This window comes from Penicillium brevicompactum (assembly GCF_028827555.1).
Source record: "Penicillium brevicompactum strain IBT 35665 chromosome Unknown utg000007l_segment0_segment0, whole genome shotgun sequence".
Classification (NCBI taxonomy): Eukaryota; Fungi; Ascomycota; class Eurotiomycetes; order Eurotiales; family Aspergillaceae; genus Penicillium; species Penicillium brevicompactum.
In genome coordinates, this window is record NW_026623210.1 from 918,505 (window position 1) to 938,989 (window position 20,485).

Consider the following 20,485-nt stretch of genomic DNA (forward strand, 5'->3'; position numbering starts at 1 on the left):
CTTCGAGATGTCTGGTTAGGTAGGCCCATGGGGACACCGCTCGGATTGCCAAGGTTGCAGTTTGGGCTTCCTGTGTTGCGCGTAAATGCTCATATTTGTTGAATCTTGCAGATCTGGTGCTGTCAGAATGCCAAGAAAATAGATATTGCTCCGTACTCCATATAGAATCACTTGATTCTTGATTGTGTAGTGGACAGCAGGTTCGCAAGTATACGGGCAGACAAAAAAAGTGGATAAGTAGAATGACGTTAGTGGGGGACACTCACCGCATCGCCTCCCTGTTTCTGTTTCCCCTTCTTTTTCGATGCTCTGTTCTATTATATTATATTGTGATATTGTGAGACTGTTATACTCCGTTCTTCTATGAAGATCCTCTTGGCTGCAGGTCATATCCTCCTATTCTACCCGCTCTAGACCCTGTTCGTCACTCGGGATCTGCCCCTAATTCTCCCGAGAACCCCATTGCTCCTTCAAACATCACTTACATCGGCCAAAAATGTCTTCAAAAAGTGTGATCAGGAGTCAGCAGCAACATAAGGTGTTCGTCGCCAGTGTAAGTGGTATCTCCTACTGTGTGGCCCCGCCATTCTGCGCGTTTTGATATGTCCGCGGGGTTGATGCGCTTTGCCGAGGCAACCATTGGGACTGCGATGCTTGGGCACTATCCAGCGACATGGCGACATGGAGACAACTACATGCTTGCAATAAACTTGCCCATGTTGGAGCTTAGCCCAAAATGCTATTTCCATCAGCCCAAGTGGCCGTATATAATGGATGTCTCGCGGGTGTGGAGGTACATCGGCACGGCAAACTGTTCTGTGTTCAACATTGACAGCGATGTTTGAATCGCGTCGGAAGGCCCGCCTACTGCTGTACCTCCAGTGTTTCCTAGTTGTGTTGATTGATTTTGTTTTTCTTCCATTTCTTTTCGCTTGAGTTTATTTAAATTCGCTTTGATCCACTCCGTCGAACTTGCGATCCTCGACTACCGACTCTTCAAGATGGCATCCGCTAACATTGATCCCCAGTCTGATGACTCCAAGATATGTGTTGTCATGGTGGGCCTTCCAGCCCGTGGCAAGAGTTTAATTGCCGGCAAAGGTGAGTGGGAAGACATCACGTTCAAAGTTATATGGCGACTGACTGCAACAGCCATGCGCTACCTCGGTTGGGTGGGCATCCCCGCGCGGGTCTTCAACGTGGGTAGCTACCGCCGTTTCAACACTCCACAGCCAGCAGCCACCTTCTTCGATCCTCACAATGAGGAGGGTGAGCGCATGCGACGAGCTGCCGCTGAGGCCGCCATGTCCGACATGCTGCAATGGTTCAACGCTGGTAAGGGCGTTGTGGCGATTCTCGATGCCACCAACTCTACCCAGGAACGTCGCCAGTGGATTTATGAAAAATGCCACGAAGCGGATATTGAGGCTCTCTTTGTGGAGTCCATCTGCGACGACGAAGATTTGATCATGACGAACATTAAAGAGGTCAAGACCACTTCCCCCGATTACAAGGGTCAGGACCCAGAGGAGGCCGCCCTTGATTTCCGCAACCGCATTCGCAACTATGAAAAGGCCTATGAGACCATCGGTGACAACGAAAAGCACTACACCTACGTCAAGTTGATCAATGTCGGATCAACCGTTATCATTAACCAGATCAAAGACTATCTCTCCAGTCGGCTGGTATACTACATCCAAAACCTGCACATCAAACCTCGTTCAATTTGGCTCTCACGTGTAAGTCAAAACTGACCTCTCCAGATCTTTATTTTCGAGTTCCATCTGACAAATAGCAGCATGGTGAATCAGAGTTCAATCTGAGCGGTGCTATTGGTGGCGATTCCAACATTTCGGAGCGTGGCGAGGCTTACGCCCGCGCTCTTCCCGAGCTGATGCGCAAATCTGGTATCCCCGAGAACACCAAGATTGTCATTTGGACTTCCACTCTCAAGCGCACCATCCAGAGCGCCCGCCACCTGAAGGCCGAAACCGGCTACGAAAAGCTGGAATGGAAGGCTCTGGATGAGTTGGACTCCGGTGTCTGTGATGGCCTCACCTATGAGCAAATCGCAGAGAAATACCCCGAAGATTTTGCTGCGCGTGATGAAGACAAGTATAACTACCGCTACCGAGGCGGCGAATCCTACCGCGACGTCGTCATTCGCCTCGAGCCCATCATCATGGAACTGGAACGTTCTGAGAACGTCATTATCGTCACTCACCAGGCGGTTCTTCGTTGTATCTACGCTTATTTCATGAATGTGCCCCAGGAGCAGAGTCCTTGGATGGAAGTCCCTCTGCACACTCTCATCAAGCTCACTCCTCGTGCCTATGGCACCGAGGAGCAGCGCTTCAAGGCCGATATCCCTGCTGTGTCGACCTGGCGCGGTAAGGGTACTTCGGCAAAGCACCAGGAGTTCCCGGCCAAGGTGGATTCAAAGGAGGAATCTAAGGAGGAATCTAAGTAGTGACGAGTGATCTGCATCGGCGGCGCATGGATGTGGTCGGATTTGGGCATGAAATTTTATACCAAAAAATGGTTCTTTATTTAAATACATATTTCGAAATCAATCACAAATGGAGTTTTCTTTTTGGCAGTATTCCTATGCTCTTGGGAAACTTGCCCAGGTGGCCATGCAAGCTGTTTCCAACATTGGAAGGTTCATACATATCAAATGTTTTGAATGGCATTCTGAGACAACTCACCACCGTCCAAAAGGGTCAAAAATCGGACAAAAATAGAGTGAGTTACTCCCAGATCAGATTGTTTGCAACTTTGCAATCATCTTTTGTCGAACTTGCAAAGTTATGATCTTCTAGCACAACCCATCACAAGGGAGCTACTAAAAACCCCCCTTCACCGCCCACGGGCACTGGAGATTCGGACGTCATGCGGAGAGCTCCAGCCACGCCCCTCGCCAACCCGGCAATTGAAGACACGCCGATGTTGTCAGCATTCACCGCGCGGCCTCTGGTCGAGCTCAAGCCGCGCGACAAGTCCCGCATAGACTCTGTCCTCGCTTATGGAGATCGCCTCCTCGCCGGCCTCAACAATGGCAACCTCCGCATCTACCGCGTCGACGAAGGCCGCACCGAGCTCCTCCGCGAACTAGAGCGCTTTTCCCGCTACAAAATCGAGCAGCTGGCTCTGGTCAAGGAAGCGAATGTGCTGGTTTCTCTGGCCGGTGGCTATGTCTCCCTCCACGATGGCCAGTCCTACGACCTTGTGGAACAGCTCTCTCAAACGAAAGGCGCCTCCACTTTCGCCATTACCTCCAATGTCGTGAACGATCCCGATACCAATGTTCCGGCTATAGTCTCTCGACTGGCGGTTGCGGTTAAAAGGAAAATATTCATGTGGGCGTGGCGTGACATGGAGCTCGAGCGAGATACTGTGGAACTGAGTCTTGTTAGCGGTGTCAAAACTTTGACTTGGGTTGCGGCTACAAGGCTGGTTGTCGGTTTGAACTCGAGCTTTGTCATGGTCAACGTGGAGAATGGGCAGGTCACAGATCTAGCGGGCCCCGGGAGCATTGAGGAGTCTGGTCGCTTTACTGGAGTCGGTGCTGCGAGCATGAGCTATATTGGTATGGGTGGAATGGTACCCCGACCACTTGCTACTAGGTTGCGAGAAGGTCAGATCCTCCTGGCAAAAGACATCAACACAAATTTCATTGATGTTGATGGTCAACCGCTGGGAAGGAAACAGGTCCCTTGGAGCCATGCACCTGTTGAATTGGGATACTCCTATCCTTTCTTGTTAGCATTGCATGACTCTGCTAAGGGAGTCTTGGAAGTCCGGAATCCGGAGACTTTGTCTTTGCTACAGTCCATTCCACTCCCGTCAGCGAGCATCTTGCATATCCCCCAGCCTAATATCAGCCTCGCGCACGCTGGAAAGGGGTTCCTGGTAGCGAGCGATCGCATCATATGGCGTATGGAGGCTTTGAGCTACGATACGCAGATCGATGCGCTTGTGGACAAGGGCTATCTGGACGAGGCTATCAGCTTACTTGGTATGCTGGAGGATGCACTTCTGCGTGACAAAGCCGGTAGGCTGCGCTCGACGAAATTGGAAAAGGCCCAGAGTTTGTTTGCTTTGAACAAGTACCGTGACTCTTTGGATCTATTCACCGAAGTGTCCGCTCCCCCGGAAAGTGTGATTCGCTTGTTCCCGCGATTGATCGCCGGCGACCTCTCGACTGTCCCGGAGCCTGAGGTGCCGAACGGAAAAGCGAATGGTGATCAAAGTGACGGGTCGTCCGATGACGCTGCTCCTGGTCAAACATCCACCAATGCACCCTCCGTCATATCGTCTTTGCGGAAGCCTGACGAAGGTAGTGAGTCCAGTAGCATCCGAGGTGACGAGAAGGGCCTCCGAATTGCAGTCCGTGAGCTACAGGGATACCTGGCGGATGTACGTCGACGCTTCCAGCGCTTCCTCAACCCCGATGGCTCTCTCAAAGCAGCTGCACCTACTGAGGCCAAAGACGAAGCCAGCGATTCCGTCCTCAAATTGCTGGATTTCCCATCTACCGATGACTTTCCCACGCAGATCCGTGCGAAGGCTCGACTAGTCGACACTACTCTTTTCCGCGCCCATATGTTTGCTACTCCTTCCCTTGCGGGGTCACTCTTCCGTATTGCCAATTTCTGTGATCCAGAAGTTGTGATGGAAAGACTAGAGGAAACAGGCAGATATAATGATCTCATTGATTTCTTATACGGCAAAAAGCTGCATCGCCAAGCCCTGGAACTCCTTAAACGCTTTGGTCAAACTGATAATGGTCCTCTGAGCGGTCCCACGCGCACCATTGCCTATCTCCAGAACCTGCCGCCAGATCAAATTGACCTGGTTATTGAGTTTGGCGAATGGCCCCTGCGTGCCAATCACGAACTGGGGCTGGAAATCTTCCTTACTGATACAGAGAACGCGGAGACGCTGCCTCGTCCCAGAGTCCTTGCATTCCTTGAAAAGATCGATGCGACACTTGCTATTCGATATCTCGAACATGTCATCAATGAATGGAATGATTTAACGCCGGACATACATCAGCGATTGCTAGTCCTATATCTGGACCAGCTTGTTTCGAGCGAGGGTGGAGACTGGAAAGACAAGTTCCTCACCATGTTGAAGGAAAGTGAGCAATACTCACCAGCCAAAATGTTGGACCGGCTCGATCGGGAGGGTAAGTGTCATGGTTGCACCATATTGGGCTACGCTAAAATTCCCCAGATCCCAACTTCTACGAAGCCCGAGCAATCCTGTTCAGCAAAATGGGTCAACATCGACAGGCGCTCGAGATTTACGTCTTCAAACTAGAGAATCATGAGAAAGCTGAAGAGTAAGTGGTTCATTCCGTTCATACCACTAATGCGGCTCTTGCTAAACTCGACAGATACTGCAATCACGTCCACCTGACCGAAAAACGAGAAGAAGAAAACACAATCTATCTCACCCTCCTCTCTCTCTACCTCTCCCCGCCACACGGATACACCCCCCAGAATGACCCCGCAATCGATCTCCTTGCCAAACATGGCTCCCGACTCCCCGCTGATGCAGCTCTTAAATTGATCCCAGACAAACAAGCCGTGCAGAAACTCGAGTTCTACTTCAAGGGTCGCATGCGTGCCGCGAACTCCGTGTTCAACGAAGCGCGCATTGTCGCAAACCTCCGCAAGGCACGAGACGCGCAGATCCACGCTCAACTGGCGCTTGGGGATGGCATCAAGGGTGGTGGGACACGCGCGAGACATGTCACTGTGACTGAAGAGAGAATATGTGGAGTGTGTCACAAACGACTCGGTGGCAGTGTGATCAACGTTTTCCCAGAGTATGTTTGCCCCGCGTCTGTCTTTGCTTTTGCTAACTTTCTAGCAACACGGTTGTCCATTTAGGATGCGCGAATCGGAGGTCTAGTATCGTTCGGTAGTGTGTGGTTTCATCTTTTTTATTGTGTTTCGGTTCGCTTCTTTTCTGTCGATTGCGACTTTGATACCCATAGCATCTTTTTTTCAGATCATGTTCATCGTGTTCATGCTTCCTCAACAACCTCTTCTCCGTAGTTTTCTTCTTCCTTGGCTTCTTGGGCGGAGATCGCTCCTGCTTTCTTATCTTCCTCCATGCGTTGGGTCAGGAAGGCATTGATCTCGTCTTGCAGCTTGGGCACCTGTGCCTGCAGGGCTGTGAGGTGCGCCTGCTTGGCTGCGAGAGTGCCGGTTGTGGTGGGGATCACATGCTCGAAGGTCTTGCTCGTGTCTGGGGCGGCGTATACTGCGTTTAGATTGGCCATTTTGGGGATTGTAGGCTGCGAATTGTATTATCTTGGGTTGGGTTGGGTTGGGTTGAGAGGGTTGGAGCTATGAAGTTCTGTGGATTTGGTGCACCGCCTTGCTTACCGCCCCGAGGGCCTTATCACTTTGGCCTCGTCTTCACGGCCCCCATTTGGAGGGCTGGCTGTAACCGTATGGTCGCATTCTTAAAAGGTAAAATATTTCTTTGTCACGTCCGGACACATCAAAGCTATCAACGGAATGTCTCATCTGAGATATATTACCCATGGGTGTTTCACACATGAACGTAAGCTTAGAGTCACGATGTAGCCTCACAGGCATCAACAGCATCGATGGTATAATTTCTGTACCATTTCAGGATATACCCATCCCAAGGTCGTTTACACGCTCTCCGGGACCTGAACGATCTCAATCTCAAGGCAGAGTTAAGCTATAGATCTCCATCTCCACCGTAGATCGATATTCTGCCATTGTTATAGTTCAGTTAGTCTCACCGTACACAGAAGGGATCGGCCAATGTGGCTTTTGTTTGTAGGCACAATACCACTGCCTAACCCTGAAACACACCATCCGACATGGATTGTCCGTAATGAATCCAACAAGATCTCCCAACTCCGGGCGCCGGGTCCCTCCCGCTTCTTACCCCCGCCCACCCTCCGATGACGAGGAAGACGACTCCGATGAAGACGAATTGGTTCGCCCCGGATCCTCCGGCAGCGACGCTTCTTCCAATGTGACAACCGTCTCAGCGACTCCCCTCACGCCTCTGAATACTCAACAGCCGAACAGCTACTTTCCTCCTCAGTCGCAGTCCGCGTCCGCGACTACCTCACCTCACGCCTTCCCAATGCCGAACCCTGCCAGAAGGCCCTCTGGCCGCCCCTCCGTCGAGCTGCCTAGGCACCGATCACGACACCATTCACAAGGGTTCTTTGAGCCTACCTTACCGACTGCATCCTCAGATCAGGTTCCTACCGTGTCTGCGTCTCGGATAGCCGCCCAGGCCGCAATGCAGCAGAAGCGCCCTACACCAGAGGACCGCTCACGGAGGAGTGGCAGTGCTTCCCCGCCGCTTATGCCAGCGCCATTGCGAGTCAATCAACCTTCCCCACAACCGCCTCCACAAAATGTGGCTACAACGGCCGCCAATGTTGTCTTTCCGAGAGCCGGTGTGCAGCCTGAACAGCCCGAGAAACAGAAGAAGAAGAAGCTCTTTTCGAAACCCATGCACATTGGAATCAGCAGGGATAAGGATTCAGGGAAGGATCGTGGTCTTCCTTCGCCGAGCAAGATTGTCGGTTTATCACGAATGGTCAGCGCATCGACCACCAATGTGGCCGATCTGCCATCAAACAATTCTTCTATGTACAATTTGTCCAATGCTTCGGTGAGCACAGTCGTCCCAGCGGATCGTCCACCGGCCTTGGAAAAAGACAAGGAGAAAGATAAGGAGAAAGACAAACACAAGCACCATTTTCTGTCTAGGCAGAAACTCAAACTCAAAGACCGTGTTGATGATCACTTCAACCTTCCATTATCTTCAGCCTCGAGTAATTCTCGACCTGCCGATCCAAATGCCCCGAAGTCCTTGTACTCGTTCGTCAGTCCTGCGTCCCCTGCGCCGGGTGCTACGTTTGGCAAGTCGGTTAGTGGGTTGGACATTTTGCATGGCGGACGGGCTTTGCGCGAGAAAAAGAAAGAGGAAAAGGCTCTCGCAGAGTCAGAGCAGTTGGAATGGCTGGCTCACAGTGCCGCAGGTCCTACAACACCCTTCCCGGGGCCACCTTCAGCTGGCAGTACTAATACGGGGTCTGTCCCTGAGTCGATTCTGCGCGAGACTCTACAGGGCTTTGGGTTGAACAATATGACCCCCGAGGATGCATGGGATTTCCTGAAAGCCAAGTTACTGGTCATATTTGATGGTGAAGATGTGCGCATCGCTATTGAAGATTTGAACAAATTGGTCCTTGTTCATCTACAGCGTTGTGTTCAAAAGAGGGCTCCTACGTCGATTATCATGGATCTGCAAGAGCTGCTGGAGACTGGATTTGCGACCCTCAATCACAGTTCTTTGCTCGGCGTTCCAGATGAGAGGCTTGTGCCACATCTCGTGCAGATCTGGATGCTGGTCTTTGGCACTATTCTACCCTTCATCCAGGCTGTATTCCTCCCCCTGGACCTTGAGTTCAAAGGATGTGGCTCTATCATGAGCAGCCGTGAGGCCAATGAATTCTGGGGCCCCTTGCCTGTCGGCGGAACCCTCGATGTGCGGAATCTGGTGCTCATTGCCTTCCGCGACCGCATCATCCTCAACCGATATGACACACTCAAGGCAACATTCTCCCGCCTTAGTCTAGACTCTATCAACTCAGGCTTCCCTACACTCAGCGTCACAGCCAAAAGCACGGGCACGGGGGCCCGCCCTGGCACAGCAGCCTCCCTCGATGCAGGCTTCGGTAGCTACACCTCTCAATCCTCCATGTTCCCCAGCAATGTCGCAGACAGCTACTCCTCAGACGGCATCAGCGCCCTTGCCAACCGCCCAACTAGCAGTGACTCTCGCAGTCGCGCAACATCAAACACCTCTTCGAATGCTGATGTTTTCTTTGGCTCTGTCGCATCTCCTCAAACTTCGAACAATCGTCCCACTGTCATCCATCGCGGCAACTCAGCCGACACATCTCATATCATCACGGAGACTGTTGGCCGTATGCTGCAATGCGTCAGCGTCCTCGCAAGCATCCAGACTGACGATGCACCCCAAGAGCGAATTGAAGTTCTCAGCAAGGCTCTTAAACACAATTGGCTCGGTCGCGGGCGCACAGGTCGTGATCGACGTGGCTTTGTTGGTGCCAAGATTCGCCCGGTCATGGTCGGCGGTCCTCCCGTTATCGACGACGCCGACTCTCTTACTACCGCCGGTATAAGTATCGGCGCTAGCACAAGTACCGGTGGGTCTAGAGGCCGGGGTGATTCTTCGTCCTCTGATTGGAGCGCCGGTTTGCCCGGTCCTGGAATGAGCGTGAGGAGTGGACGAAGGGAGTTGAGTGCTATTTAGCCTTTTATGATTGTATGACCCGGGGCGTTTTGTTAAAGGATATCCCAAGAATTGTATACTTTGCTTTGTGGGAGACTATGATTTAGACATTTCCTTTCTGGGCAATATCTCATTACATCATCGGTCGGTGTTTGACAGCGCGTAATCTAACTAAACTGTATCTCAACCTCGATTCTCTGAAGCCTGGTTCCCCTCCAACTTGTACATCTACGAAGATGGGGTTTACTTGAAGATTCCTGGATTTAATCACCTGTTTTTGTATTTTTGAGGCTTTAACAATCAAACCAGGCCAGAAAGCAAAGACAAGGATCCTCAGATCCGGGGTATCACAACAATAAATCAAACACCCACCCGAAGATGCGAACAGGCCTCGGCCTTGGGTTCCCCCTTGGTTCATCTCCTCGCTAAAAATTTTGAGGAGATCAAGGCTGTCCGTCTGCTAGTAAAATATCCTTTGTGCGCTTTTGAGTTGGGTTTTCCGAAGCCGCATACCGTGCAACGCTCTCTTCCCCTGACACTTCGAATCCGACATTTGCAGAGACTGCGACTGCGATGCTATCCCACAACTCGATCGGGAGATTGGAACCGATCTCCGCAGCTATGCCTCGAATCGCGATCTGATAGATATCAGTCGTAGTCCTCTAACTCACCTCACATTCAAAGAGAAGATTATCATACCTAGAAACTCACATCAACACCGGTCCATCGTCCGATAGTCCCATTGATCAGCTCCCAACGCGCCTTCACTTCTTGCTTGGTCTTCTTCTGTCCGGTCTCGCGGTTCCACGTATCCGTGATTTCCAACCATCCCTTGCCGGCATCCTTCAAGTGTGACATGTGCTTATCTGCCTGACATGCTGTCTCCCATGATGATGGCTCCTCGATCTCAGAAGGGCCGGAGAGTGGCGCAGGCGAGGTGGACGCGGAGATGGCAGTGGCTGTCATGCTTCGAGTGCGGCGTGCTAGGCCGGGCTCGGGCGAAGAAGCTGCAGCGTACCGCACGCGTCTGGGGACTCGGTCAGATTCTGGGGTCGATGGAGGCTCAGATAGAGTCTCAGAAAGGGACGAGAGATTGGATGTCAAATCCTCGCATCTGTTAGCCTAAAATCGTCCTATCTAGGCTTCTTTCCTCGCTTACCTCAATCGAATTCTGCTCGAGGTCTGGGTTCTCTGGGACAGTGCTATCGAGAATCTTGTCGGTGTCTTCCAAAATGACTTCACCGGTCAGTTCTCTTCCCTGGCCCATGGTGGTCATTGACTCGTTCCAGTGTTGGTTGGCGGTCTGCTCGATTCCTGGGCTTGCTGGAGCGATGCCATCAAGCATCTTGTCAACGTCTTCCAAGGTGATTTCACTCATCAGATCTTCTTCCTCGGCTGTGATAGCTACTGGGTTATCTCGATGTGGGTCAGCTATGAGCTGTTCGATCTCCCGCGCAGAGTCCAGGTATCTCTGATCTTTCATCGTCATGAAGCCTCTCAGAGTAGTGATGGGGGGCAAGAAGTGAGGTGGGAGACCCACGTCCTCGCGGAGTTGCGGGCTTAGCATGATCGACGGCTCAAAGTTTGGATTGCAAAAGGCTTCAATCAGGTCGAAGGGTGGTCGTGCTCTGACTCGCGAAGTATTCATTTGTTTGATCCGTTGTTTGGATGGTTGGGACTCATGCTGCCCAACAGGCAAATTGCGGTTTGGAGGCATGTTGTTCGACTAGTCCAGGTTCTCACAAGACGCAAAGTATGATGTATGGTGGTCAGGAAGTGGAGAAGTGAAGAGAGAGTCAAAGGAGCAATGAAGCGAACCGTGTTTTGCAAAATCGGCAGCGGTTGTATTACAGGCTCTGTTTTCAAGGCCGAATGAGCTACGCATACCATGGCAAGTGAGCGCAAAAGAAAGTGCAGAAACACAACAATTGCTAATGAGGGGCCTACTAGTATCAGTACGGCCATCAGTATCAGAAAATCATACATACAACTCGCTCACTTTTGCTGGGGCTGCCGCCACTCAGCACGTCGACCAACATCTTGTCGCCGCGGCGACAGCATCACCACCGGGCTCCTGCCCCTCCTCCTCTTCCTCATTCTCATCTTCTTCACCCTCCTCATTCTGCTCCCGCTCTCCCGTTTCCCTCCTTTCCTGTCCCCTCCCTGCCCTTACGCCTCACTTTGGTGGGCTTAGGTGCCACCAGGGGAGTTCTTTGGATTGAAGGGATTGGCGTCCCAATCCTGCATCTCTGCCCTCATGAAGTCGGGGTCAATTTCCCCCTCCGGAGTGAACTCGATGTGAGTGCTTGTCGGAGTGTCATCTTGGTCACTCTCACCTCGCTGCGAGAGGCGAATCGGAGAGGAGATAGAAGGGATGTCTGGTGCTCCCTGGGGTGGCGATCGTGGTGGGGAGGATGCTTCCTCGTTCTCCGGGGGGAGGCGCGAGACGAACGACGCCTGAGGTTGAGCCATGATCGTCTCACTGAGCTCCGCACGAGGTCAGGGCGATCGGTGGCCAGTGAGTCGGGCTCTGGCACATGAGGTGGGAGGCGGAGGGGTGGAGTGTGGTCTTGTTCTTGGTCCGAACCTTCGCCATGAACCGAGCTTTGTGATGAGCTTTCTGGCTGCACGCTCTGTGAGGCTTGCGATGGCGCTTGGCGTTCCGACAGGTATCCTGCCCGAGCTTCGAGTCCAGGCGAGGTCAAGCACGATGGCTCTGTCGGGTCCTCTTGGATTGTGAGCTCACGAGGCATTGTGACTGTATTGTGGATGCTGAGTCTATGGGCCTCGCTCTTCTCAGGCTTTTTGTTTTGGGAAATGTCTCTGGCATCGTCAATCTTGTCGGCCTTTGAGATGTTCTTGGGCTCCATGATTGTGGTCTGATTTGTGTTTGTGATGATCTTGATTGCGGTGTGCGGTTCGCGACGAATCTAAGACCGAATCTACTACTCTTCCACTACTTATAGTGTATTTTTGTTTGTTCCGACGATGTAATCAACGACATCGTGGGGACCTCGCCGGCGCTGTGCGGGCCAGTGTGGCAGTATACTGCTAGCCCTAAAAAGACGCCGACAATACGCTTTCTAGTTTCTACAAAGCCGTAATTGTGTGTCAAATCACATTGCAGATTGGCTATTTCCAGAATTTATAAGATTGAATGATCATTAGGCTGTCACAGTTATTGAATTTCCCAACAGTCTCAGAGAATTGTAATTGGGTCTACACGCGCCAGCCCGAATGCGCCAGCGTGAATGAGCCGCAGTATCGTATCCAATGTGACTTATATGTGACCTATTTACCTGCAGATACAGCTATAGCCACAACAATAAGAGCAACGGGAAAAAGAAAAACACAAAAAGTACATGGCCAACACAGCTATGTGTCGTGGGGGCAATTGATTGGTCTCAGCCCGGCTGCAGCCTGCGTCGTGATGGTTCGACCTACATAAAATGCGTCTCACCCACAGCGCTATTCTTTCTTCTCTTCGACACTGTCTCGGGTGCTCACTTATTTTCTTCTCCTCACTATTTCATCTCATCTCCAGCCTCTCTGCTCAGTCATTTACTTACTTCCCATCTTGTGTCCATTTCATCTCTCTCTCTCTCTCTCTCTTTCCTCACCTTTACGGTGCTTACTTGGGTCATGGCTGAACCAACTACAGAGCCCCATGGCCGGGTGCTACCTGCCTCTGATGACCTCAATGGATCTATCCCCAATCCCAGTGAGAAAGAAACTAAGGAGAGGGATTCTATTGATAAGGAAGTAAAAGACGCAAAAGAGACCAAAGACGCCAAGGATGTCAAGGATGTCAAGGACTCCGATACTACATCCAAGCCAGTCTGCAAGAAGCATGAGAAAAAAAAGAAGGTGGCCCACAAGAAAGAAGAGTCAGACAGTTCTGGCTCGGACTCATCGTCCGACTCCGATAGCGATGCTGACTCCGACTCTGATTCGGAGAGCGAGTCAAGCACCGACAAACGCAGACGTCATCGCCTGCGGACCAAAGCACGGGCTCGCCGTGCGCTGAAGGACAAAAAGCGTCGCAAGAAGAAACACCGGTCGCGCAAAGTTGATACCTCCGATTCTGACTCCGACTCCGAGTCTGAGTCGGATACTGCTACTTCAACGGAATCCGATGTCTCCATGGACGAGAAGGCACTTCGGAAGTTGGTGACGAAGCTCAAATTGAAGAAAAAAGCGAAGAAGCTACGCGATCAGACTTCTGATGATCTGACACCCAGTGACCCAGTTGCTGAGGGTCGTCAAAAGCGATCGAAGAAGAAGAAGCCGGCCTCCAAAGTCGCTTACAAGCGTGTGGATCAATGTGAGTTGCAACGCCTTGTAGACTAGCTATACATACTAACCTTTAATCTCAGTATGGGACACAACCATCCACAAGTACAAGCTGACGGAAACCGTCGACGACCCCGACGCTGACGAATGGGACCAATACATCTTCAACGTCCGTCGCAAATTCAACTGGGAAAACAAGTATATCGAAACCGTCGTCGATATCAAAAGCAAACACCTCCGTGATGCCCTCTCCAAAATAATGGATGGCGTGAAGGGTGTCAGCCTTGTTCAAGAACCTGCCGTCGTGGATCCAAACATGCTCTTCCTCTACCTCGAAGAGACCCGCCAATACATGAAAGATCTGAAGAAGCAATCACGCAACGCCAAGAAGCGCAAAGCTCGCAAAAACGCTGCCTCGAAGGCTTCCCATCTCAAGATTCTTATCAAATACCTCGATACAGACTATGCGGATATCAAGAAGACCCTCTACCCTCTCCTTGAAGCTAACACCATCACCTTCGATCTTCTCTGGGCCTTGTTTAAGCCCAATACCATTGCTTATACTCCTACTTATGGTAACGCCGACGAACCTCGCGCTTTCAAGATCGAATATGCGGTGAAGGAATCCTCGTTCATGAAGGGACAATGGTACAGCGTCGAAGGTCGTTATCTGGAGTATGATGGCAAGGATTTCGGTTTCGGCAGTATGTCTGCCGAGGTCGATTCTTTCAAGGGCGCTCGCAAGATCACCTCACTCTCTTGCTACCCGCTTAAGTATCACCGTGACGCAGATGCCCTACGCACCAAGCTCATCGAGCGTGGAAAGCGCTTCGTCGCTTTGCGTGGTATGAACTACCGCTTCCACAAGGGCATGGCGTTCTACAAGAAAAAGCGTTCCTTCGTGGTCAAGGTCAATATCAATGGCCGAGTCATGGTTGATCCTGCCATTCATCGAAGAATCAATCCCAACTATCTCATTTCGACCGTTCGTCCGAAAGACCCGGATTTGTTGGACGCAGATGATTTGGGTCTAAGTGGCGGTGACGATGATGATAGTGAAGGTTGCTGCTGTGGCGGTGGTTCCGATTCTGACGAGGAACATGGTGGATCTTCCGATACTCCTCGAACTGTCTACAAGGTCGTTGAAGATGAAGATGGCATGCCGCACGTTGTTGAAGTCGAGGTCGATGAGAACGGCAACGAGGTTCAAAAGGAGAAGATAGATCGTATCGACGAGGGATCCAAGGAGCGTGAATTCACCGAAGAAGAGCTCCTCGTCGCCAGTCCCGTTGTGCTTGGCTTCGCTTTCAGTGAGAAGCTCTGGCTCGAGTTCACTATCTCGGGTATCAGTGACATTGAATGGAACCAAGATGCCTTTGGCTCGCTTGTTCTCCCCAACAATCAAAAGTCCATCGTCAAGGCTCTTGTCGAATCGCATACTTTCCATGCTGCTGAGAACATTGACGATGTTATCCAAGGCAAAGGCAAGGGTTTGGTTGCTGTTCTTCATGGTCCTCCTGGAACTGGTAAGACGCTCACTGCAGAAGGCATTGCCGAGCTACTTCGCCGCCCTCTGTACATGGTCAGCGCAGGTGAATTGGGCACAGACTCTCGCACTCTGGAAGCAGAACTGAACAAGATCTTGGACATTGCTCATTCTTGGGGTGCTGTACTGCTGCTCGATGAGGCAGATGTCTTCCTTGAGAAACGAACCATTCACGACATTCACCGCAACGCCTTGGTCAGTATCTTCCTGCGGCTTCTAGAATACTTCCAGGGTATCCTCTTCCTCACGACGAATCGTGTTGAGACTTTCGACGATGCCTTCCAATCGCGTATTCACGTTGCTTTGCGCTACGGCGATCTGACCACCAAGGCAAAGAGAAGTATCTGGAAGATGTTCTTAGAGCGTGTTCGTGCTATTGAGGGTGTGCATACCGCTGCTTTCTCCGAGGCCGACTATGACATGCTCTCAAGACACACCTTGAACGGTCGACAGGTTCGTGGTTTCTTTCCTTTTCCATTTATATATAAGCTATCTTCGACTAACGAACTTTTAGATCAAAAATTCGGTCCGCACCGCTCAAGCTCTGGCTGTCAACGAGAAGTCACCTCTGGCTATGGAACACATCAAGCGTGTCCTTGAAGTGGCCGAAACTTTCGACCAAGATCTTCGTGGCGGAACGGGATACTTGGATGCCATGCGAAGCTACACCTAATTCTTTGGCGTATTTCGGGATTCTGGGGACTACGGAGACTGGTGCATGGGAATTAGTTTGCTGGTATCTTGTTATCTCAATTCTTGGCTTTTGCTCTTAACTCGGTACTTCACTTGGGTCAAACATACGATCATCTGATAGCTCTATGCACACTGAGGATCAATACGAAAACCGTGGAACAAGGAAACCAAAGAGACTACAAGTATTCATAGTTAGGTAGACCGAATGTAGATTAATATATCGATCTAGTAGTAAACATGTCATACACTTTCATTCAAAAACGCATGAGATATGGTGGTTATACATGGAACATTTTAAGGGTTGGCCTTGACGAAGTCAACACCCTTCTGGATGTTCTTCTTGAGGTCAGCCAGGCAGGCATCGAGGAGACCCTGCTCGTACTCGTTGACCTGGCCAACGGGGTGGATCTGCTCAACACCGTTGGGGCCGAGCTCGACCTTGGAGGCGAAGAAGTCGATACCCTGGTCCTTGTAGAGAGGGGAGTCGACGAAGGTGGGCTCGATGACACCCTTCTCGCCCTGGGCGGCGCGGAGGAGGGACTCAGCGAAGCGAGCACCGGCCATGGCCATGGAGAGGGTGGCGGAACCGGCACCGTCCTTGGCCTTGACGACCTCGTCACCACCGAACTGAATGCGGTTGACAAGGGCATCACGGGCCTGGCCGGCGATGGAAGAGTGGTTGGACTGCGAGAGCAGGGGAACGATGGTCACACCGGAGTGACCGCCAACGACGGGGACGGCCTCGCCGGAGGGGTTGGTGCCCTGGACCTCGGAGATGAAGCGGGAAGCACGGACAACGTCGAGGGTGGTGACACCGAACAGACGCTTGGGGTCGTAGACGTTGCGGGCCTTGTAGACCTCGGAAACGATGGGGACGGTGGAGTTAACCTGAACAATGAATGAGCGCGGGTTCCGACCTTATGGTTTCTTCGACTACTTACGGGGTTGGCAATGACCAGGACGTGGGCCTTGGGGGCGGCCTCAGCGGCGGCCTTGGCGAGGTCGCGGACGATGGAGGCGTTGGTGTTGAAGAGGTCATCACGGGTCATACCGGGCTTGCGGGGAACACCAGCGGGGATGAGGATGATCTCGGAGCCCTCGAGGCAGTCACGGAGACCGGAGGCATCGGGGTTGTAGCCCTTGACGACGCTGTGGGTGTTGATGTGGCTCAGATCAGCGGCAACACCTGAAACACGTTAGCTGTCATTGAGCTGTATACTCAATTGAAGTCTAGCTTACCGGGTCCACCGCGGATATCGTAGAGAGCGAGGTTGGAAACACGGGGGTTGAGCTTCAGCAACAGGGAGAGAGGCTGGCCAATACCACCGGCAGCACCGAGAACGGCGACCTTGGAAGCCTGCGCGAGGGTGAGCGGGAGCTGTGAAGAGTAATTTTGTGATACGCACATTGCTAGCGGAGGCCGAGAAGGCGCGCTTCTGGAAGAGGTTGACAGAACGACGAGCAGCAAACATGATGATGGACTTGAGTGATGTGGAAGAAGAAGAGAAGGGGAAGGGGAGATTCCGGTGAGGAAAGAGATTGGCTGGGGGATCCACCACAGTTTCCGAGCTCCCGATGCTCGGCTGCTTGTTGAATGTACCTGTGTACTTGCCTTGCACCGCTGACTTTGCTTTTTTCTTGAACAATACTTCGTTAAAATTGTTTCAAGGACTTTGTTGTGTCTGAAACTATGCAATTGGCTATCTTTGTTGCTGAGATTCCCCCTTATACGTGCTGAGATGGATATATATAGACTGCTCCCACCGTCCGAGCAAGTATACAGGTACCTCTGCATGTGCAGTCGCGACATTTTCCTCCATTGAGGTACCTCAGCTATATGCAGCTTACTATCGAATGACCCCCGGCCGAAATACCCGGAAAAAGAAGACCGAAGTATATAGTCAATTCAAACGTTGCTTATATTTCCGTTGGACCGCACAGCTACACATTTCAATTATTTCAAGATTTGAAAATGATACAATCAAAGCTGCTACGAAACCCTTACAACCTTGGAAGAGGCAGCGAAAGAAACCTTGGAAGAAAACGAAAGGAACAGTCAGAAAATTATACATCCTTGAGAGAGACTCGGTAGGGCCTTAAGCAAACCTTGGAAATATGGCTAGGACAGCATGCCTATCCAACCTTGGAAGCCCTGGAGTATCTGACACACATTGTCTAGTATTTCTGTATACTACATCGCGACAGCTACCTATTATTGTAACATCACCGTCTCTGCACACCTGGGCAGTTAGCTACATACGTACCTAATAAACAATCGGCAATAATTCATCGATTAGAAAGATCAAACGCCAGCGCTGATGAACCATACAAGATACAACCCTAACCAGACCATGTCGCGTAATATTCGCATGAACTACCGCAAAAAGTGCAGTACAGCCCAGCAGAACAGGAAGAATATTATGACACCACCCCAGAAAATCCACTTATCCTGCCGCGCGCGCCGCTCCACCATCCGGATCGTGTCTCCGCTCACACCGAGCGTATTCGCAACGCTGTAGAGTCGTCGCTGCGTGCCTTTGAGGATCTCGCGCTGCTCTCCGAGGTCGGCTAGCACGGCCCGACCCCGATCCAGGAAGTCATCTAGTTGAGTGTTTGTGTTTGAGAAGAAGGATTGCTCGCGCAGAGCATGGTTTTCGCGGTTATAGTCTGAGGGGCCGGCGCCGAAGCTCAACCCTGAGGATGTCGGTGCGAAGGCTGAGGTTTGGGGGAGGGAGGACTGTGCATAGGGGTTCTCGGGGGTTGCGGCGTGGTGTGGGCGCCGGCCGAGGAGCTCGTTACGGTTGGTCACCGATTGCTGGTAGTGTTAGCTTGGTAAGAGGCGCGAGAGGAGAAGCCTTACTGCGTCTTCCCGTTCTTTGCGGAGTCGGTCGAATTGTGTGCGGTAGTCTGCAAGCTCGCTGCGGAAGTTCTTGATTCGGTCGAAGGCCTTTTGTTGTTTGTCGACAATCAATTCTTTCTTAGATAGAGCGGAGTAATCGTCGACTGTGCGTGATAGTGATGCCAAGGATGCAGCGAGCTGACCTGGAATTGGGACTTAGTGGGCTGTCTAGGGAGTTCAAATGATTGAAGAGCGTACCTTGTAACGCAGGCGAAGAGGTGGCAGGTGACTGTGAGAAGGTATCTAGATCTCGGCGGATAGATGATGACTGCTTGAGAGCAGAATTGAATAGTGAATTCTAGGCTTGTTAGTGATGTCAAGGTATCACGGAGAGCTGCAGCATACCATGGTGCCAATGCTGCAATTCGTTGTATGGATTTTCCGTATGTTGTATACCGCTGGTTGTGAGAGGAATTTGAGTGGATGAATACTAATATAGAAAAATTTCCCACTCCAGTAAGCTAGTCCCACAGACAGTAGGTGGTCGACCGTCAACTTGTCGCTGGGCGCGAGGCCAGATGGTCTTGTTTGGGCCCATTCTGACGTAGTTGACCGCCTTCAGGTACACTGCATCTGCACCAGCCGCCAAGGCATTTCAAAGACCATAAGAAGTTCCTCCCGAGGTCGAGAATATAGCAAGATCACTTAATTCAGATCATGTATCCTACAATTCTATACGCCACTACAGCTAGAAGTCTCGGGGCCGCAGAAAATGGTATCGTCGATAGAATTGTACTAGTTAATCCAGTCGACCTTGTCGGACTCCATTCTCGCCTGGTAACATGCAAAACCACAGAAGAGCTGGGATGGTATATTAAGGAAAAAAGCAATTAGGTTAAGTAGAGATGGAACCCCATCTATTTGGGAGGGAACTTGTTCTGCAAGAACCATCTGCATGCGGGTTAGTATAGGCGTTGCAAACCCCCACAGGTCCCACTTTTTACTTACTTGCTAACATAGTAGTCCACGGCACCGAAGACACCAACAGCACCGGCGGAGAGTCCAACGAGCTCCCAGGAGAGGTTGCCACGCGCATGTTGCTTGTAAGCGCCGAAGCCCAGACCGGCGCCAACCAGGGTTGCGATAGCGGCGTTGGCGAGGAAGACAGGGTTGGTAGTGTTGTTGCTGATACCGCTGGCCTTCGCCTTGCGGGCCTTGGACTTCTGCTCCGCTTCTTCGCGCTTGCGCTTCTCCTTCTCCTCGGCCTCGCGCTCTATCCGCTCGGCCTGGGTGCTGGTTTGCACGTCTTGCTCGAGGAAGTCGGCTTCGACAGTCTGGACGTGAGGGCCGTCGACGTCGATCAAAGAAGCCGTGCTCTCAGATTCATCGTGGTAAATTCCACCGACGGGGGAGCGCGGCTGTGCACGTGTTAGTTGAGATTGGGGGGAAGTTCAAGCAGAGGGTACTGACGCCTGCCACATGTTAGTAGAGCGCAAAATGGAGAAGCTCGCGCACTTACATCTTCGGGGGCCTGCTTAGGGCCAGAGGCAGCAGCGTCAGCGTAAGACATGATAGAAGTATGAAATTGTGTGAGGGAATCTCGTGGGCACGGGAAGGGAAAAGCCGGGAGGAGGTCAGTTTTATACCAAGGCAGCTGCATGACATCACGTCATTGACCTGGGCCCACTTTAGTTCCCCATGGATACGACCTCTTAGGATTCGATATACTGCCTAAAACATGACTACTTGTTGAGTTTGTCCCATCTGAAATCCTCTGGTGA

General features: G+C 51.6%; 10 protein-coding genes across 10 annotated transcripts; 4 read left to right on the top strand and 6 right to left on the bottom strand.

Annotated features, from left to right (window-relative positions):
• Window positions 1-1,001: 1,001 nt before the first annotated feature.
• N7506_011120 (bifunctional nucleoside/nucleotide kinase/histidine phosphatase family protein) lies at window positions 1,002-2,470 on the top strand (the record flags this gene model as incomplete). The annotated part of the gene is made up of 2 exons (XM_056960413.1): window positions 1,002-1,739; window positions 1,799-2,470. 2 exons carry the CDS (start codon window positions 1,002-1,004, stop codon window positions 2,468-2,470), a joined length of 1,410 nt encoding a protein of 469 aa, XP_056806568.1.
• Window positions 2,471-2,892: 422 nt separating this feature from the next.
• N7506_011121 (putative vacuolar morphogenesis protein AvaB) lies at window positions 2,893-5,900 on the top strand (the record flags this gene model as incomplete). The annotated part of the gene is made up of 3 exons (XM_056960414.1): window positions 2,893-5,191; window positions 5,239-5,347; window positions 5,402-5,900. 3 exons carry the CDS (start codon window positions 2,893-2,895, stop codon window positions 5,898-5,900), a joined length of 2,907 nt encoding a protein of 968 aa, XP_056806569.1.
• Window positions 5,901-6,037: 137 nt separating this feature from the next.
• N7506_011122 (uncharacterized protein) lies at window positions 6,038-6,295 on the bottom strand (the record flags this gene model as incomplete). The annotated part of the gene is made up of 1 exon (XM_056960415.1): window positions 6,038-6,295. One exon carries the CDS (start codon window positions 6,293-6,295, stop codon window positions 6,038-6,040), a length of 258 nt encoding a protein of 85 aa, XP_056806570.1.
• Window positions 6,296-6,885: 590 nt separating this feature from the next.
• On the top strand, window positions 6,886-9,354 carry N7506_011123 (uncharacterized protein; the record flags this gene model as incomplete). Its single annotated transcript, XM_056960416.1, has 1 exon — window positions 6,886-9,354. One exon carries the CDS (start codon window positions 6,886-6,888, stop codon window positions 9,352-9,354), a length of 2,469 nt encoding a protein of 822 aa, XP_056806571.1.
• Window positions 9,355-10,032: 678 nt separating this feature from the next.
• Window positions 10,033-11,050, bottom strand: N7506_011124 (uncharacterized protein; the record flags this gene model as incomplete). The annotated part of the gene is made up of 2 exons (XM_056960417.1): window positions 10,033-10,440; window positions 10,493-11,050. The coding sequence occupies 2 exons, from the start codon at window positions 11,048-11,050 to the stop codon at window positions 10,033-10,035; spliced, it is 966 nt and encodes a 321-aa protein (XP_056806572.1).
• A 473-nt stretch (window positions 11,051-11,523) lies between these two features.
• On the bottom strand, window positions 11,524-12,203 carry N7506_011125 (uncharacterized protein; the record flags this gene model as incomplete). The annotated part of the gene is made up of 2 exons (XM_056960418.1): window positions 11,524-11,760; window positions 11,817-12,203. 2 exons carry the CDS (start codon window positions 12,201-12,203, stop codon window positions 11,524-11,526), a joined length of 624 nt encoding a protein of 207 aa, XP_056806573.1.
• Window positions 12,204-12,996: 793 nt separating this feature from the next.
• On the top strand, window positions 12,997-15,845 carry N7506_011126 (ATP-binding protein; the record flags this gene model as incomplete). Its single annotated transcript, XM_056960419.1, has 3 exons — window positions 12,997-13,657; window positions 13,710-15,625; window positions 15,687-15,845. Coding segments are annotated over 3 exons (2,736 nt in total), but the record flags the coding sequence as incomplete, so codon positions are not given.
• Window positions 15,846-16,159: 314 nt separating this feature from the next.
• On the bottom strand, window positions 16,160-17,337 carry N7506_011127 (malate dehydrogenase; the record flags this gene model as incomplete). The annotated part of the gene is made up of 4 exons (XM_056960420.1): window positions 16,160-16,753; window positions 16,807-17,051; window positions 17,105-17,222; window positions 17,272-17,337. 4 exons carry the CDS (start codon window positions 17,335-17,337, stop codon window positions 16,160-16,162), a joined length of 1,023 nt encoding a protein of 340 aa, XP_056806575.1.
• Window positions 17,338-18,239: 902 nt separating this feature from the next.
• On the bottom strand, window positions 18,240-19,112 carry N7506_011128 (golgi SNAP receptor complex member 2 family protein; the record flags this gene model as incomplete). The annotated part of the gene is made up of 4 exons (XM_056960421.1): window positions 18,240-18,680; window positions 18,726-18,907; window positions 18,963-19,062; window positions 19,110-19,112. 4 exons carry the CDS (start codon window positions 19,110-19,112, stop codon window positions 18,240-18,242), a joined length of 726 nt encoding a protein of 241 aa, XP_056806576.1.
• Window positions 19,113-19,621: 509 nt separating this feature from the next.
• On the bottom strand, window positions 19,622-20,274 carry N7506_011129 (uncharacterized protein; the record flags this gene model as incomplete). Its single annotated transcript, XM_056960422.1, has 4 exons — window positions 19,622-19,655; window positions 19,713-20,122; window positions 20,171-20,176; window positions 20,224-20,274. 4 exons carry the CDS (start codon window positions 20,272-20,274, stop codon window positions 19,622-19,624), a joined length of 501 nt encoding a protein of 166 aa, XP_056806577.1.
• Between the last annotated feature and the right edge of the window lie 211 nt (window positions 20,275-20,485).